The 19,158-nt window shown below is 41.2% G+C and overlaps 2 protein-coding genes across 2 annotated transcripts; one reads left to right on the top strand and one right to left on the bottom strand.

Moving 5' to 3' along the window:
* Positions 1-5,587: 5,587 nt before the first annotated feature.
* On the bottom strand, positions 5,588-6,589 carry LOC311627697 (olfactory receptor 52P1-like; the record flags this gene model as incomplete). Its single annotated transcript, XM_084894247.1, has 1 exon — positions 5,588-6,589. The coding sequence occupies one exon, from the start codon at positions 6,587-6,589 to the stop codon at positions 5,588-5,590; it is 1,002 nt and encodes a 333-aa protein (XP_084750373.1).
* An 8,283-nt stretch (positions 6,590-14,872) lies between these two features.
* LOC311627748 (olfactory receptor 52K1-like) lies at positions 14,873-15,817 on the top strand (the record flags this gene model as incomplete). Its single annotated transcript, XM_084894308.1, has 1 exon — positions 14,873-15,817. One exon carries the CDS (start codon positions 14,873-14,875, stop codon positions 15,815-15,817), a length of 945 nt encoding a protein of 314 aa, XP_084750434.1.
* Between the last annotated feature and the right edge of the window lie 3,341 nt (positions 15,818-19,158).

Consider the following 19,158-nt stretch of genomic DNA (forward strand, 5'->3'; position numbering starts at 1 on the left):
AACTTCTCCTTGTCAGGGGGACTTAACCACACTAATTGTGAGGATGCATGTGCATATATTTTTGTGCAGGTACCTCTCTCCTTTTCCACCTGGATTAGCACCCCCACCCCCCAAACATTTAATTTTTAAGCCTGAGGAAGAATTGTATTCCTACTATGTATAAATAGACTATATTTACCTTGACACTGGCCTTCTTCTTCCAAAGTTTATATAAACCATCTCACATACCAAGAAGTAGAAAAAGGGAGTGGGTGGTGGGAAACTCACAGGACAACATGGTAGATGCAGAATTTATATAGCACTTATTTGCCATTCAGGGAGTGGTAATTTTCTCCTGGTTCTCTTCATATGTGTCTCTGTTTATTTTTCTTTTTTTCAATTACCATTTACATTCAATGTTATTTTGTATTAGCTTCAGGTGTAAAGGATAGTGATTAGGCAATCATATACTTTACAAGTATTCCCTGTGATATTTCCAGTACCCACCTGGCACTATGTATAGTAGTTATTATAATATTATTGACTTTACATCCCTGACTATTTTGTAACTACTAATCTGTACTTATCATTCCCTTCATTTTTTTTCATCCAGTCCTCCAACTTGCCTCCTTGTGTCTATTTTAAACTAGAGACAAAATTTGATACAGCCAAGCCTAAGAAAGCTATTCAGTATAACTTCTGGATAGAGCTGGTTTCTCAAGCATCAATGGTAAAGGTGGAATAGCCACTCATTTCCAGTGCAGGTGATCTGCTAGGATGTAAACTCAATGAAGCACAGGATTCAGGAACCATTTTATTCACTGATGTGTCCCCAGCTTCAAGAACGGACTTACCACATACTAGGTGCTTAACATATATTGTTAAATAAATGAGTAGAGAAGATGAAAGCAAAAGAGATTTTTGACAGCTGATCTCCAGGGAGGGAGAGAATTGGGAGACCTGACTGCCTGAGGCCTGTGGGGATAAGAACCTTCAATGGAATGAGGTGAGGGTGGATATCAGAGACTTTGGGAACAAAGTAAGATTTATATGGCCAAGAAGTCTGCTTCTAAGGGTGCAACTGAGCAAGGAGCTAATTTTTTTTTGTGTGAAGCTTTGTCTAAAGCTGCTTCCAGACTTTGAGGGGGACATTTACCTAGAAACTGAAGGATGTCTCACTTCATCACTAGCATTGCCCTTGGCCTGCTCAGTCCTAAAAAACACATAACGTTTCTTGCATAATTGAAATAGGAATATTCCTGGTAAAAACAACCACTCAAGTTTAGTTGGAAAGGTTGTTTCCCCTATTAGATGTATTTATATTAGCATCCAAAGCATGCATTTTAAGGAACTCAGAACCCTGTATCTATAGTAACTAGAAAGAGGCCATTGCAACCCTGTGTATCTGAAGGTCACAGATCCTGCCACTAGACCCCAAGAAGCAAGGACAACAGAAGGTGAGCTCAGACTTTTCTCTTTAGAATATTATCTATTAGACAAACATGAAAGTTCACTGTACCTCCACTACGCCCACAGCCAATCAGGGTGAGTATGAAATTAACCCAACAAAGATGGAGGTTAATTTGCATATTTAGGCGCCAAGTAGCCTGGGTTCTGGGAACTTTCTTAGCACACAGGTCACTTCAAGGTAGGCCCCCTGTGGATCCTGAGCAACCTGAGAAGGGCCTGAGCTAGGGGGCTCCTGGGCAGGGATGGAGCCTGGCTAGAAGTTCCCTGTCCAGGCCCCAAGTCCTAGCCAGAGTCTTGGGACCTGGATAGGGGCAGAGCCAGGCGATTGGGCGATGGGAGGGAGCTGGGGGGTCTCTGCCCAAGCCCTGAGGCTTTAGGCCTTGGCAAGGGAGGAGCCAGAGATCTGAGGCAATTGGTGTGAACTACAGAGGAAATACTTTTTCTGACTGCTCATTGGCTAAGCTCTATTGGCACTGGTATTATTCTTAATAACTCGGGTATAAGAATCCAAAAAAATGATCTAGAGTTTTTCCACCACACTCCTGGAGTAAAAGAGGAAGACCCACTGCTGGAAGGCTAAGAAATGTCATATCCTGCCTAGCCAGTTTGACTCAGTGGATAATGCTTAGGCTTGCCAACTGCAGAGTCCGGTTTGATTCTGATCAAGAGCATGTACCTAGGTTGCAGGCTCCTTCCTGGCTGGGGCCCAGGTCTGGGCTCATGCAGGAGGCAACCAATCAAAGTGTTCCTCTCACTTTGATGTTTCTCTCTGTCTTTCCCTTTCTCTTCCACATTCTCTAAAAATCAATGGAAACATATCTTTAGGTGAGGATTAAAAGAAAGGAAGAAAGAAAGAAAGGAAGAAAGAAAGAAAGAAAAAGAAATGTCATATCTTATGAAAGACACATCTTAAAAATGCCTAAAGAAAGTTGTTATTTTTTCAGGAAGGGACTTGAGTCAGTGTTGAGAAAAACACCTTGGTGGCTGCAGTGACTGGCAGTGGCTGCAGTAGCAGGGTGAGGGGGCTGATGCCTTCCCCTGATCAGCACGGTCGCCTCAGTAGGACATTCCCTGAGGACTCCAAGTATGTGAGAGGGGGAAGGCTGGGCTGAGGGACCCCCCCCCCTCCCCCATGCATGAATTTCATCCACCAGGCCCCTAGTCTCTAATATTAGCCAACCAAGTTTTCAGTAAATACAATCTAACCAGCCACTTTGAAGACAAGGTAATTAGAAAGACAGTTCCTCAGGGCCATAAATCTTGGACTGAACAAGCAACTACTTTATCCAGGTCCCTCTGTCAACTTCACATACCACCCCAGTAACAAAACGGTTCTGACCAGGGAACCAGCATGTTCATCTCACTGAGGGTTCTACCAATCTCTACCAGAAACCCTAGGCTGACATGATGGCATTTGGGACCCCAAACACCCTTGCGAAGTTAAAACAAAACAAAAAACATTGAATACAGGCCCAGAGGCTGGAAATTTCCTTTTTAGAGTGTTAGCAGAATTAAGTTTAGATAGTTAGACACCCAGTATAGATTTGTGGGGGTTGTTTGGCTTTGTTGGTTTTGCCCTTTCTCAGCAGCAGCTCTGAGCTTGGAGCCTTCTCCCATTCTTAACTCCTACCACCTTATTGTTAGTTATTCCACAGCTGCACTGATCAAAGGGAAGGGATCTGGGATCCATATGCTTTCAGGTATAGATGCATCAGTATGTCCCATAATGTCTTCCTCTGCTTACAGACCCAATAACTAGTATCTGAGCCTGACACAAGGGGGGATTCTGAGAAGGTCTTTAAAAAGTTTTACTACCAGTTCAGCCAGTTAAAAGATTATCAGGACATGATATACAGTGGCTTTAGATTTTGGCATTAGTTTTAAAAAGGGTCTATGTACACGAATATAAGATTCCTGTTTTAATCTTTAAGTTAATCAGACTCTTTCACTCAACCATGCAGAAAATCTGTGTTAAGCAAAATTTTACCTTTGGCCTATATCAGCTGTGTGACTTTTAATTTATTTCATCTTCTCTGAACTTCCATTTCCTTATCTTTATTTTTTTTAAATATATTTTTATTGATTTCAGAGAGGAAGGAAGTTGGAGAGAGAGATAGAAAAACAATGATGAGAGAGGATCATTGATTGGCTGCCTCCTGCATACCCCCTACTGGAGATGGAACCCACAACCTGGGCATATACCCTTGACCAGAATTGAGCCCAGGACCCTTCAGTCCACAGGCCAATGTTCTGTCCACTGAATCAAACCAGCAAGGGTCATTTCCTCATCTTTATAAAGTGAATACCTATCTCACAGAGATGTTGTAAAGATTCAACCATATAATGTATATAAAGCACTAAATCCAGGTGCAGAGAACCAATTTTAGGTGTGCTTGTGTAGTTATTAAATCAACGCCTGTCTTCCTTATTCATTGCAAACACCAGGAAGTCATTGTTTCTTTTGACTTGTCTAACCCATGCAAATGGGCTGAAATATTGTAAGCCCTTTATGTATAAAATAAATGAATGAATTCCTAGCAAATGGTAAATGTAGATAATTGTATAATTTTTATTGAGATCAATAGATGAGAGCATTTATTATTATTATTATCATTATGTTTTAGGCAGCTATGTATCAGGTATGATTTTAAGGGTGGCAGAAATATGAAGAACACTGAATGTTTAGTATCAACAGGTCATCTATGTCAAAGTAAATTCCCTGACAGAAAAAGTGTGGGTCTTTAATAGCAACAAATGAGAAATTTTGGTAAATGAGCCCAAGCTACTGAATCTTCAATATTTTTCTGAACTCTTCAGGCTGGCAGAAGCACCTTCCTTACCTTGACAGAGAGAACAGTTTCCCTTTGCCTCACCCCAAGCTGGTGCCTTGCAAGAACATTTGTGTTTTCTTCAAGATCCACTTTTCATTGGTCATTGCTTCCAAACCAGGTTATATCTTAGAATAGTGTAAGTGGGAAAGTACAATACCTGGCTCTAGAGAAAATAAGTCACATGTGAGGAAAATTGTAGACTGTATAAGTATAGTGTGCTTCTTAGTCTTCCCCTACAGAGAAAACCAGAGATCTGTGAACCTCAGTTGAGAAACATTGTAGCAACATAATAAAATTTCTATACAGATTTTTAGTTAACCAGTTTCTTCCTTTTGCTGTCTTTTCCTATTCTGACCTTGTATTCTGGGGTGGGTCAGAACTCTGTATACTCTTATGACTTTGGCAACTGTCTCCATTTCTAGGCAAAACTGAATGTAGGCTGTCCTAGTTTAATTCACAAGAACATTCTTCTGATTCCAATCACCAGGACATTTACTAGTATCTGTTTTATGATTTTGAGATGGCCTAGGTAAGTCATCTTATTCATTGCTCCCCATTGCTTCAAAGAATTTATTAGTAGCAATAACTTGTGTAAGCCTGTCTAAACACTCTTCTCAATAGTGTATAATGCTGGTCCTAGGTCTATTGTAGTTACAAAATAGAGAAAAGTGATGTCCTGAGAAAGACTTAGACCCCTAATCCTGCTGGAAGAATACTCAAAGAGCAGGTGTCAGAAAGGACCAAAAGAGGATCCTAAAATTGACCCTCAGGTGAAGAGATCAGGTGGACTTGAAGAGATGAGAACAGAACAGAATATGTTATAATGGATCAGCTGGACCAAAATGAAAGGAGGAGAGAGTGCAATGATACTGGCCACAAGGTGTAATTCTTCTTATATTACAAAGCCATGAAGACTGCAACTAAAAAAGTCACTGAACAATAGCTTTATTTAGAGTAACATCCTTTAAAAAAATATATATATATTTTATTGATTTTATACAGAGAGGAAGAGAGAGAGATAGAGAGTTAGAAACATCGATCAGCTGCCTCTTGCACACCCCCCATCGGGGATATGCCTGCAACCAAGGTACATGCCCTTGACCGGAATCGAACCCAGGACCCTTCAGTCCCCCAGCCGATGCTCTATCCACTGAGCCAAACCGGTTTTGGCTAGAGTAACATCCTTGATATCAGCAATTTCCGTTGCTAGGAAGACAGAGTTTGACATTTGAGTTTCACTGGTCTCTTAAATATCTTTCCAAAGGATTAAGGGAAGAGGATAGGGTTCCAGGGTGGGGATGAAGACTTTATGACTGTGCAGTGCCCCACTTCAGCAGTCGGAGAGCCCCATCCCGGATCTGTTTGGTCTTCATGCCATAGATGATGGGGTTGAGCATGGGTGGCACAACGAGGTAGAGGTCAGCCAGAAGGATGTGGATGTGCCGGGGCACATGCTGGCCAAAGCGCTGTGTGTAGAATGAGAAGAGCCCCGGAGTATAGAAGAGAAGAATGACACCAAGGTGGGAGCCACAGGTGCCAAAGGTCTTAGCCCTTGCCTCCTTAGAGGAGAGGCCTAACACAGCCCGGAGGATGAGTGCATAGGAGACAGCAATGCAGACGGAGTCAGTGCCCACCACCAGTGTGGCAGCAGTGATGCCGTAGATGTTGTTTGGCTGTGTGCCCCCACAAGCCAGCTTCACCACAGCCATGTGCTCACAGTAGGAGTGGGCCACCACTCGGCTACAGTAGCTCAGCCTTGCCAGCAAGCAGGTGAGTGGAGTCATGAGCCCCAAGCCACGAAACACAGCAGCAGCCCCCAGCTTGCCCACAGCCTCTGGAGGCAGAAATGACCCATAGTGTAGTGGCCGGCAGATGGCCAAGTAACGGTCAAAGGCCATTGCTAGCAGGATACCAGATTCTACAGCTGAGAAGCCATGGATAAAGAACATCTGAGCAGCACAGGCTTCAAAGGCAATCTCAGCAGCATTTGCCCAAAAAAGTGCAAGGAGCTTGGGCACAGTAGAAGTGCAGAGCACCAGATCAATGATGGACAGCATGCATAGGAACAGGTACATGGGCTGGTGCAGTGCAGGCTCTGAGCGCACCACCAGCAGCAACATCATGTTGCCGAGCACTGCCAGGGTGTACATGGAGCAGAAGGGAAATGCAATCCAAAAGTGGGATGCCTCCAGGCCAGGAATTCCCACAAGCAGGAAGGATTTTGGGTTCTGATGGCTGTGGTTTGTGAATTGCATGTCCAGGTCAAGGTTAGATAGCACAGAAGACCTTACTGTCTTACCCTTAGCCATAGGAAGTCTTGATAGGAGAAGGTATTGGGATTTATTCTTATGCTATGGCTGAAATGGAAATAGCAGCAGGGAATGGTGAATTATACAGCATGAAAAACATCCAGGATGAGAAGATTGTAGAGCAGCAGGAAATGATGCAAGGCAGGAAGTGAAGTTATCTTTACTAGGGCTCCTTTACAATTGTGTCTAGGGAGTCCTTTACATTTGCGTCTAATTCAATGTTGTCATGGTTGTAGAATCCTCTCCATGGTAAAGATGAGGGCTAGGAACTCTTAGAGCTTTCTTCTTTCTGCCTGTGAATCCTCTTCTGCCTTTTTTTTCTTCTGAATCATCTGACAATATAAGGGTAATGTAATTATCAAAGTTCAGGAAGATTAGATGAAAGACTAAAATGTGGCCACTTTTCAAGATGGAAATATCATGACTGAGGAGAAGAGAAAGGAAAACAGGGAGATTTTGGATGGGTTTTTCAAGTCACTGAGCCCATGATTACTCATAGATGAGGCTTAGAAACTGGTTTCTGACCAGGAACAGCAAAGCACATGCTGAGGTGTTGAATCTCTTGTTGTCTCCTACTGCCATAACATTCCTAGGCTAATGTTAGTACTAGGATTCCATTCTTGCCTTAGGTGTCCAGAATGCATGCTGGTAGAACCAGGTGAGGTCATGCAGAATTGGCCAATGTTAGATGTCAGGCTGATTTAGCCATAATATGTAATTTGTTAAAGTTATTAAGAGATGATTTCTTATAGAAATCAAAGGTACATGGAAGAAAGAGGAGATAAGCGAATTTTAGTAATTAGGAGTGGAACCACTCACTGTAAGCAAATATGGAGACTAAACTTGGTCAAATGATAATACAAATCTCCACCCCTCCTATTTGTCCATTATCTATATTTTCTATATTCCCTGATATTCCTTCACCTATATGTACTTTCTCATTTTTTCTCTTATCCACTAGACAGCCAGTGATTGAAAATTTGAAAAAGAGGGAAGAGGGGAGATTAGTAAGAAAATTTAAGAAGGGGACCTTATTGGCAAGAGGAGATGAGGATGAAGAGGAAAGAAAAAAAAAGAAATAAACATTAGAGAGTAGAGGAGAGACAGAGAGAGAGAGAGAGAGAGAGAGAGAGAGAGAGAGAGAGAGAGAGAGAGAGAGAGAAATGTACCTTTCCTACACTGGTTTCTAATAGAATGAAATGTGACTGTATTCTAGTTGCTAGTTGGGACACATATCTGACTAATTGGGCTCTTTGGAAAGAACCCATTTGTATCCTTTACCTCAAGCTGCAATGCTCCTTGCAAACCCTTGCATCACCTATTCATACCCAGAGAGACAGAGGCAGGAAGAAAGGAGGAGCCCTGGACCAGGATGACTGCTTTCCCATCTCAGCTGTGGCTGTGTAATATTGAACAAGTCACCTGTCCCTTTCTGTCTCATCATCCTATCTTCCATGTGTTTTCTGTTTTCTCTTCTGTGCTATTTCTCTTCCTGAGTTTTCATCATTCACCCTGACCCAAACATATCTTGAGGGGATTTTAGCTTTGGTGGTGGCCAAAGGGTCAAGAGGAGAAAAATCTGAGTACGATATGGGACCTTGGGAAATGATATGTAAAACCAGTCTATTCTATGAATGAGCACACTATGTGACTGAGCATGTGATTGTCTACATATATTCCTGTGCAAAATGCATGAATAAGGCTGTACTCAGAAGACAGGTACAATTAGGTAAGAAATTGTTTTAGGCATGTCCATGCTTTTAGAGCTCTTTCTTTGGTGTGGAGAAAATGGATAGCTGAATAATCCAGTCATAAATGAGACAGCCTTGCTTTCTTCTTTCTCTTTTCTTCTTCCATTCAGCCTTTAAATACAATAATTGAATCAAGTTTCCTCAGTCCTTAAGCTGCCACTCAAGAAACTTTTTTATTCTATTTCTGTAGCTATACAACACAATGACCTTAAAGTTTATCTTGCTTCAGTCTCGTTTGCACAGACAGAGAAAATGAAGTTGGAAAAGCATATGTGGTGCATAATGTTCTAATATTCCAGGAAAGAGATCGAGGCCAAGGTGAAGGCCTTGGTCACTTCCTGACCCACTCACTTATATTTGAGCTAGAGCTCATGAAAAAATGTCTGGGAGAAGAAGTCTGTAGGGCACTGGGAAATGATGCCAGGTAGGAACTGGGTTCTCATCACAAGTGTTCAAAGGAACCCCTGCCACTTGTGTTTAATCCAATGATCTCTGAGCTGTGTGGGCTGGAAGGTGACTGGCATGGCTACGGAACCCTCTCCATGGTAAAGGTGAATCACTTGAGACTCTTCCAGCTTCCTTTTTGCCTGTGAACCCTCTTCTGCTATACCCGACTGCTGTTTTCTTCTGATTCACCCCCTCTGGAGATCAGGCAAGGAGAGACTCCCTCCCTCTTCCAGATGACTTGTCCAGAATAGCTACTGTTATACCCTTCACCTCTCTTTGTTCTGAATTAACTTAGCATTTGGTGTAAGAAAGGCCTTACCTGAAATACAGGGCAAAAGTAGGTTAATAATAAAAAAAATAAAATAAAATAAATAAATAATGCAAGAATAAACTCTGTTTCATGTATTTACAACTTTAAACCTACATTTGCCACCACCGTATATAAGAATAGGAGCTCAAGTACCTGGGAAGGAGCATGTTCTTCATCAATGGAGGTGCTCCTGAGCATCTGGAAGCTACCTGCCAAGAACTCAACACTCATTCATGGAAGACCACGGGCAGCCTGACCTCAAACCCCAGCTCTACTAACTCACCAGCTATGTGATCTCAGTCAAGTCACCTAACATCTCTCAACCTGCTTCCTCATCTGTGACCTGGAGAGATTAATTCCTACTGTAGAGGCTATTATGAGGAATTATTCTAGGAGATACATATCTGAAGAGCAATAGCACTACATAGCACATAAAAGTGATCAAAAATTGTGATCCACTTATAAGTCCCTTTTATCTGAAGTGGAGACGATCTCTGTGAGAAGATTATCTTAGTGGCATCAGGTCTTTGGTCTGATCATAGTGTGCCTATGGTAGGGTTGAACAGACAGGCAGACTTACCAGGCCTGGGGCAGGGAGTAGTAGTGGAGTCTTAGGTACTGCCGGGTTTAGAGTGTGGGGACCAAGAGAGCTGGAGTATTTATCCTGTGATTAGAGCCCTAGCTGAAAGTAAACATTCCCTGGGGAATAAAATCAATAAAAGGACCTCTGGGATGGTGGAAAGAGGTAGAAAATTGAAGCTAGGAAATTTGAAAATGATAGGATAGGCAGGAGGGATAGGATAGCAGAGAAGATTTACCTTGAAAATTCAATGTGGCTAAGGAGGAGGAAGATGGAGAGCACAAATAATTCTGAAGGCTTTTTGGCATAGAAATACAGTTTAGAATATTTTGCTTTTTTTTTTTTCCTATCCCCTTCCCTCTGTCAAAAATATTTGCTTTTCTGAGCAAGCTCTTTCTCTGAATGTTAGTTCTTCATCTATAAAAGGAGAGGCAATGATTATTAAATGAGATGATATATGCAAGGCATTTACCATGTTGCCTGGTCTATGCTAACCTCTCAATAAAAAGCAGAATTTTTATTTTATTATTTTTATTTAATTCAATGATCACTGATTGAGCATCTATCATATACAAAGGACTTTGTTAGATGTTAGGGCATAGAGTTGAAAGGTGATGCCACTGTTCTTAGGGAGGTCACAGCCTGATTTGGAGGACAGGCAGACAGATGCAAACTAATTACAAGTCGATGATATATATGTAGACATAAAAAAGACACAAAACCACATTAAGAAGGGAAGTAGTTAGCTCTGTAAAAGTCAGTTGAGAATTTAGGGTTTAGAAGTTTAAGGTGAGCTTGGAGAAGGTGCACATGAGGGATAGAAGACAACATGTGTTAAACATGGTAGGAAAGAGATTATGGGCATGTTCTTGGAACCATAAAGCCCAGTTCAAAGTTAACACTTTCATAAGTCTTCTCTGATACTCTGAGTCACCATCACAACTTCTTTATCTTCTCTTGTCCACATGGCATCTTATCAGATGCTGTTTTTTTGTTTTGTTTTGTTTTTGTGATACTGCCACTTTAAATCTTGTTGGTATGACCTTAGGTGGGTTAAGTAACAGCTCTTAGCCTCTTGTTCCCCACCTACAAAATGGGGAGGGTTGTCATGAGATATTACATATAAGATCTTTAATACAATGCCTGGAACATAGCAAGTCTTCAATAGATTTTTGTTGTTTCTATCATTACATTATCTTTTAGTTAGCTTTCTACACAATGGGCTTTGTAAAGAAAGACACCACGTGAATTCATCTCTCTGATAATGCTTCAAATATTATGATGATGTTAAATTTTGGGAGAAAGCTATTGAATAAGCAGATGGGATTTTGGTCAAATGTAGGCCAGGCTGACAAGCTTGATTTCAAATAATCAGTAAGTCAACCAACATATATTGGTGACTTAATATATATCTGGACCTGTCTTGAAGATACAAAGAATTGAAAAGATTCCTGTATTAGAGAACTTTCAATGTGTGCAGGTGATGGAGGGAAGAACGAGTGGATGATGGAAGGCCTGAATGATAGGAAGGTGGAAGCTTTGTTCTCTAAACTCATAGATTCCCTGGAGAGCATGGAGGAATGATACTATAATAATTAAGTTTTAGGAGTGCTGAGTTTTGGCAATTCCTCATTTAGACATTCCAGAGATAAAACAGATTCTAATAGAGGGAATAAGTGACAATAGCAGATAAGGCCCCATAAGGTATATAAATGTCAAACCACTGTGCTGTATACTGGAATTGATATAATATTGTATATCAGCTATATTTTAATAAATAATAAATTAAAAACAGCCGAAACCGGTTTGGCTCAGAGGTAGAGCGTCGGTCTGTGGACTGAAAGGTCCCGGGTTTGATTCCGGTCAAGGGCATGTATGTTGGTTGCGGGCACATCCCCAGTAGAGGGGTGCAAGAGGCAGCTGGTTGATGTTTCTCTCTCATCGACTTTTCTAGTCTCTATCTCTCTCCCTTCCTCTCTGTAAAAAATCAATAAAATATATTAAAAAAAATTAAAAACAAAAACAAACCCAAACACACACAGAAGGCATTTGTTTGCTATTCTAAGGAGACTCCATTTCTCAGTAGGTTCTACAGGGGAGGAAGGGGAGGGTGGTGAGAAGTAAAGTAATTACTGAAACCAGATTATACTCTGCCTCAAGGGACACATGATTGAATGCCACATAATGGTGAGGGAGTGGGGAATATAGAAATCCAGGGGTCAGAACCCCAAAAGACTGGAGACTGGCATGGAGAAGTTCCCTAGAGACACCCCCAGAGAAGACACCAGGCACATCATGGGGCCTTTTAAGGACATTCTTCAGAGGGAGAACCTGCTTTTTTCTTTTTCTTTGGGAAGAAGACTAGCTGATTGTGAGGATATAGCTAGACCTTCCCTTTCCAACCCCCTCTTTCCTGCCCATCTCTCACTGAAGGGGAAACTGTACCAGTGTCAGTGTTCTCTGAAGCCTACAGAAAATGAACTGAGCATCACACTGAGAGGTGAGAGCACACTGGGTCAGTGGTAGTAGGGGTAGAACAGGAGTACACAGGGAGCAGTAATGGAGTTGGCACAAATGGGATGAAGGGTGAGCAGACTAAGGAGGGGTACTTATGCTGAGATCAACCAGCTACCCGACTCTGCCCCTGTTCAAGGGCCCAGAACAAGGGCAGAGTCATGGAAAGAGGACATGTGAGCTGAGGTTGGCAGAGGAAACTGGAATAACCAGGATAATGACAGAAATAGGACTGAAAATATGGGAAGTGGAGCTTCAGTAAGAAAAGAGTATGTTTAATGATTGACCGAAATAAGATGGTTGGGGGGATGAGTCCAGAGTGCACAAGGCAGAGTCCATCTCTCATGTACCTCACATGTCCAAACAATTTACCTCAGTCTCAGGCATCACCTCACCTCCTGATTCTCTTGTTTTCTGTTCTCATTTTGTCTGTCTGAATTTAATAGAATAACTTCTTTCTATCTTCCTCAAATACTCTATTTTCTACAAGTTTCAGATCCCACCATTATTATAAAAAACTCTTTTCTGCCTCCCAAAAACAAGTTGTGCTGTGAATGGGAATAGAATTAGATATTAGATGGAGAAAGATATAAAGCCAAGGATTACAGGATCGTGTTAATTTTAATCAAAACAAAATTTTAGAAAAGGAGACAGGTTTGTGCAAGTGGAGGAAGATAGTAATAAAAATAGTTTTTGTACAATGCTTTACAGTTTTCAAAGTCTATTTTGATATGTGATTTCATCTTTTTTCAAAATAAAACTCAGTAAGATGGTCAGGGAAAGTATAATTGTTTCCTTTACTTATAGGTGAGGAAAATAAACATTAAAAATATCAGTGAATAATGTCAAATTCCTCTGGTTGACTGATGGCACAATCATCACTTGGGCCCAACATTCTAAAGCTTTCCCCTATACATGCTGGATTTGAACTGATCATGGAGCACATGTAACATTGACATTTACCATTCAGGACATTGTCAGTAAGTAACCTAACCTTTAGTTTTCTTGATTGAAAAGAGTAATCACATTTACTAAGCACTTTTTAATGTTCTAGATTTGTGTTAATCAATTTTTAAAATTGATGGGGTGGGGATTGGTAAGGTATGTACACATATAATACCTTAATTAAAAAAATGAGAAAAAATTTATCAAGAAAATATTTCCAGTGTCATTGAGATGCAATTGACAATAACATTGTATTAATTTAAGGTGTACAACATCATGATTTGATATAGACATATTTGCCAAGTGATCCCAACAAGTTTAATTAACATCCATCACCTTATATAGTTACAATTTTTTTTTCTGGTGATGAGAACTTTAAGATCTACTCTTTTAGCAACTTTCAAATATATAATACAATATTGTTAAATATAGTCAGCATACCATATATTAGCATCCCAAAAACTTATTTATCTTGTAAATGGAAGTTTGTACTCTTTGACCATCTTCACTCATTTCCCCCAACCCCTGGCAATCTCCAATCTGTTTTCTGTTTCAATGAGGGTTTTTTTTTTGTTTGTTTTTTTGTTTGTTTGTTTGTTTGTTTGTTTGTTTTTGTAGATTCCATATATGTGACATACACATTTGTCTTTCTTTGTCAGAATTATTTCACTTAGTGCAATACCCTCAAAGTCCATTCATGTTGTTGCAAATGGCAGGATTTCCTTCTTTTTATGACTGAATAGTATTCATTGTGTATAAATATCACATTTTTTAATCCATTTATTCATTGTGCTAAGTGTTTTAAAAGATTATCTAAATTAATCCTCAGAATAAACTTTTTTAGGTAGGAACTGAAAAAATAGAGAAAGGAGCATGGGTCTAAATTTTGGGAAACAAATGATTAAGCATTTCCAAAGAAAATAATAATCAAAGGGAAGAAGAGAGAAAGATAAAGGATAGCAGGAGGAAAAAGAATGGTGTAGTTTGGAGGTAAGTCTTGCAATCAGGTGGTAGTGGACTATTGATTTTTCTGAGTGTCATGAATACTCGAGAGGAAAGTGGGTGAAGACAGAAGCACCTAGATATGGAAGCTAAACTAAAGTTAGATGATGAGGAAAAACAATGGACCTTCTCATATTCTCAAGTTAGCTGGAGGTAGGCTTCATGGTGAGATTTCTGAATGTCAAATAAGGAACAATGGAACCCCTGCTATAGAACTTGGAGGGAAGTGAATTTTTAGAAGATGCCATGCTTAAGTGTTGTTTACACAGCCAAAGTTGACATTTCAGACCAGAGACTCTTCTTTCATAATTAAGAGTGCACTTTGAGTTGGGAGGAAACAGGAGGAAAGTGAAAGTTTTTGGTTAAGGTTTGAATTAGGCAGGGATCTATAGCTTCTATAAAGCTGTTCTTGACCATACAAAGACCATAAAAAGCTCTTTGTCCACTCAATTACTTAGTGAAAACTGCCTTGTCAAACTAGGTGTATTGCTATTTAATGTCCTGATCACCCAATGATTTTCTGAGCACCCTGAGGGCAGATATCATGTATAATGTTTCATAATGCATATTAGGATAATTTTCTAATTTCTTTCAATGTCTAGAAATGGGATCAATGGCTAATCCTACCATGTGAATGATTAGAGGTTGAACTTGAAGACTATAATTTAGCTCACATTATATATTCTCTGGGAGGGCCCTGTGGAAGACAAAAACAGGAAAAAAATTCCAGGGGAATGTTACTCTCCAATGTTACCTCAACTCATCCAGAAATCTTCTTGTTGATGGGGATCCCAGGCCTGGAGCATCTACATATCTGGATCTCTATTCCCTTCTGCTTGGCCTATACGCTGGCTGTGCTTGGCAACTGCACTCTCCTCTTCATCATCCAGGTTGATGCAGCCCTTCATGAGCCCATGTACCTCTTTCTGGCCATGTTGGCAACCATCGATCTAGTCCTTTCTTCTTCAACATTGCCTAAAATGCTGGCTATTTTTTGGTTTAAAGATCGAGAGATCAACTTCTACGCCTGCCTGGTCCAGATGTTCTTTCTCCACTCCTTTTCCATCATGGAGTCAGCGGTGCTGCTGGCCATGGCCTTTGACCGTTATGTGGCCATCTGCAAGCCACTGCACTACACCACGGTGCTGACCAGGCCCCTTATCACCAAGATTGGTATGGCTGCTATGACTCGGGCTGTGACACTAATGACTCCGCTCCCCTTTCTGCTCAGACGCTTCCACTACTGCCGAGGACCCATGATCGCCCATTGCTACTGTGAGCACATGGCTGTGGTAAGGCTGGCCTGTGGGGACACCCGCTTCAACAATATCTATGGCATTGCAGTGGCCATGTTTATAGTGGTGTTGGATCTGCTCTTTGTTATTTTGTCTTATATCTTTATCCTTCGGGCAGTTCTACAGCTTGCCTCCCAGGAAGCCCGCTATAAGGCCTTTGGGACATGCGTGTCTCATATAGGTGCCATCTTAGCCTTCTACACACCTGTTGTCATCTCCTCAGTCATGCATCGTGTGGCTCGCCGAGCTGCCCCACATGTGCACATTATCCTTGCCAATTTCTATATGCTCTTCCCACCTATGGTTAATCCCATTATCTATGGGGTCAAGACCAAGCAGATTCGTGAAAGAGTCCTAAGACTATTCCTGAGAAAGGATGTGTAAATGGAGAGTGAGGGATAGGTGGAGAAAAACTAGTACATGTTGAATGCAGTAGTAGTAGTACCGTTTTTCCCCGAAAATAAGACATCCTCTGAAAATAAGACCTAGTGCATAAAAAGATAAGACATCCCTTGAAAATAAGACCTAGCTCAACTTTGGGAGAAAAAATTAATATAAGACACTGTCTTATTTTGGGGGAAACAGGGTAGTAGTAGTAGTAGTAGTAGTAGTGTGATAGAAAGTGGAGAACTAGAATCCAAGATGGCTGCTCGGGTAGGCACTAGCCGCAGCCGCACACAACAATTTTAATAAAATACAACTAAAATATAAAATGGACATTACCCAGAACTACAGGAAAGTCGACTGACTGGAAATCCTACAACAAGAAGCAAGGAGAAAACCAGAAGGAAGCACGGAGGAGCTGTAAAAGCCTAAGGTACGGAGACACGCGGCGCACGCGAAGAGGACGGAGCCGGAGAGGAGGGAGGCCGAGTGCCTGGCGGGAGTTCCCTAGCGGAAAGGAGATAAAACTCCGACTGTGCTGGGCCCCTGACTGCTCTGAACCCCAGTTCTGGGCCAGACCCCGGGGACTCAGGCTCAGCCATAGGGAGCTGGGCTGTAAAGTCGGAACCCCGGGGTAGCGGAGAAAGGAGGTCCCGGAGGCGCGCACACTGCCCCCAGAGAAGGGACGGTCGGCTGTGCCGCGGGATTGCCCTGACGGGAAGGAGACTGGGGCTCCAGACTGCTGTGAACGCCACCTCCAACTCCACTTCCAACTGAACTGAACCCCAATACCGGGCTCATTGTGGGAGAGCATAGACTGTTTGGCAGCAGGCGAAAATTGAGGGCACCTTTCTCTCAGAGGCGCCGGCAGCGAGCACTGAAGGACCCGCATAGGGCGGGGCTGACGGAAGCCAAAGCTGCAGGCTCCACCCTGAAACCCCGTCCCATCTGTAACTGCGAAATGCGACAACAAAATAGATCACAAACGAAAGAAATGGAGGACAAAAAGCGTCTGGATATAGAGTTCAAATCTACGCTTATAAGGTTTTTCAAGAATTTCCTAGAAAAGATGGATAAGGCCTATGAGGATATGAAAAGAGATCAACTAGAATTAATAAGGAGTCAACAAGAAATGATAAGGGATCAACAAGAAATAAAGAATACATTGTCTGAAATAAAAAATATTCTACAGAGTCCTAAAAACAGAAGGGAAGATCGCAAGAATCAAGTCAAAGATTTGGAACATAAAGAGCCAGAAGACACTCCTCCACAGAAGCTAGAAGGCAAGAGAATCCAGAAAATTGAAGATAATGTAAGAAACCTCTGGGACAACTTCAAGCGAACCAACATCAGAATTATGGGGGTTCCAGAAGATGAGAGAGAGCAAGATATCGAAAACATACTGAAAGAAATAGTGACAGAAAACTTCCCCCACCTGGTGAAAGAATTTGACTTACAAGTCCAGGAAGCGCACAGAACTCCAAACAAAAGGAATCCAAAGAGGACCACACCGAGACACATCATTATTAAAATTCCAAGAGCAAAAGATAAAGAGAGAATATTAAAAGAAGCAAGAGCAAAGAAGGTAGTAACTTATAAAGGAGCACCTATACGATTGTCAGCTGACTTCTCAACAGAAACCATGCAGGCCAGAAGGGAATGGCAAGAAATATTCAAGGTGATGAATAGCAAGAACCTACAGCCAAAAATAAGCTACCCAGCAAAGCTATCACTCAGAATCGAAGGCCAGATAAAGAGCTTCCCTAATAAAAAAAAGCTAAAGGAGTTCATCACCACCAAACCAGAATTATATGAATTGCTGAAGGGGGTTCTTTCAGAAGAGAAAGTAAACAAAGATAAAAATTATGAGCAACAAATACGTAATAATCAACAAGTGAATCTAAAAACCAAGGAAATTAAAAAAATCTGATGAACAATATTAACTGTTGAGTATAATATAATCAGAGGTATGGAAGGGGAGTGAACTGACGATTCTTGGGGAAAAGGGGAGAGGGGGGCGTGGGAAGAGACTGGACATAAACTGTGCACCTATGGATGAGGACAATGGGGAGAGGGGAAAGGGCAGAGGGTGGGGTGGGAACCTGGTGGAGGAGAGCAATGGTGGGGGGGAGGGGGGGAAGGAACATTTGTAATAATATGAAAAATAAAAACTTATTAAAAAAAAAAAAAAAAAAAAAAAAAAAAAAAGAAAGAAAGTGGAGAACTATCAGATACTCTATGTTTAGTTCTTTCTTTGTATAGTTAAAAAGCTTAATATACTGAAACTTATATAGTCATCAGTCCAACAAGGACTCATGGATCTGTGTCCTTTGGTAGCCTTTGGATTCAAACTGATGACTTTTCTGTTTCTTCAAAGAGCCCACTGCTCTATCGTGGGCTTAACAAAGGCTTAACCCACTCTGCTCTTGGAAACATCACCTAAACACACAACGATGCCAAAACCGGTTTGGCTCAGTGGTAGAGCGTCGGTCTGTGGACTGAAAGGTCCCAGGTTTGATTTCAGTCAGGGGCATGTATGTTGGTTGTGGGCACATCCCCAGTAGGGGGTGTGCAAGAGGCAGCTGGTCGATGATGTTTCTCTCTCATTGATGTTTCTAGCTCTCTCTCTCCCTCCCTTCCTCTCTGTAAAAAAATCAATAAAATAAAAAGATACATTAAAGACACAACGATGCTTTCAGCTTCATTTATTAAGAGAAGACTGTGAGAATCTGAGTTTCTATTTTAAGTCGTTGGGATTTGGTGGACTACCCACTCCAGATTCATATAAGGACCAACAATTTATCTGAGGCAGGAATGTATAGGCTGACAGTTGGTGTTCAATATCTTCCTAATTACTACCAGTTTTCGGGAGCTCATAACCTCCTAGGGCTACAGGTTCCAAGTAAGACATATTTGCTTCTTAAAATTTATTTCTTCAACTGAGTCAGCCTATGTATTCTGTGACTTCTTTTGACATCTAAATCTTCATGCCCAATACCTCTCATTAAAGACTTCGAATAAGATGTTTTCTGACATTTCCTTATAGCATGCAATCTTTTCTTTACACACAGATCAATCAATTTTATGTTTTCATCTAAAATGTGACTTCTTCTTTATTTACTAATCTACTCACAAAATATTATTGAGTAGCAAATCTATGCCAAATCTTTGCTCAGGGTTCAGAATACATAGATTTCTAAGGGAGGGATGCTACATTTCTATGTCCTGAAACAAAATAGGAAATTCTAAGTATAAAGTTGTGCTCTCTAAACTTTTCATCTCAAGGTTCAGAATTATAAACAAAAAAACAAAAACAAAAAAAGGTAGGCAAACAGATGGGA

Source organism: Pipistrellus hanaki, assembly GCF_964339955.1.
Source record: "Pipistrellus hanaki genome assembly, chromosome: 9".
NCBI lineage: Eukaryota > Metazoa > Chordata > Mammalia > Chiroptera > Vespertilionidae > Pipistrellus > Pipistrellus hanaki.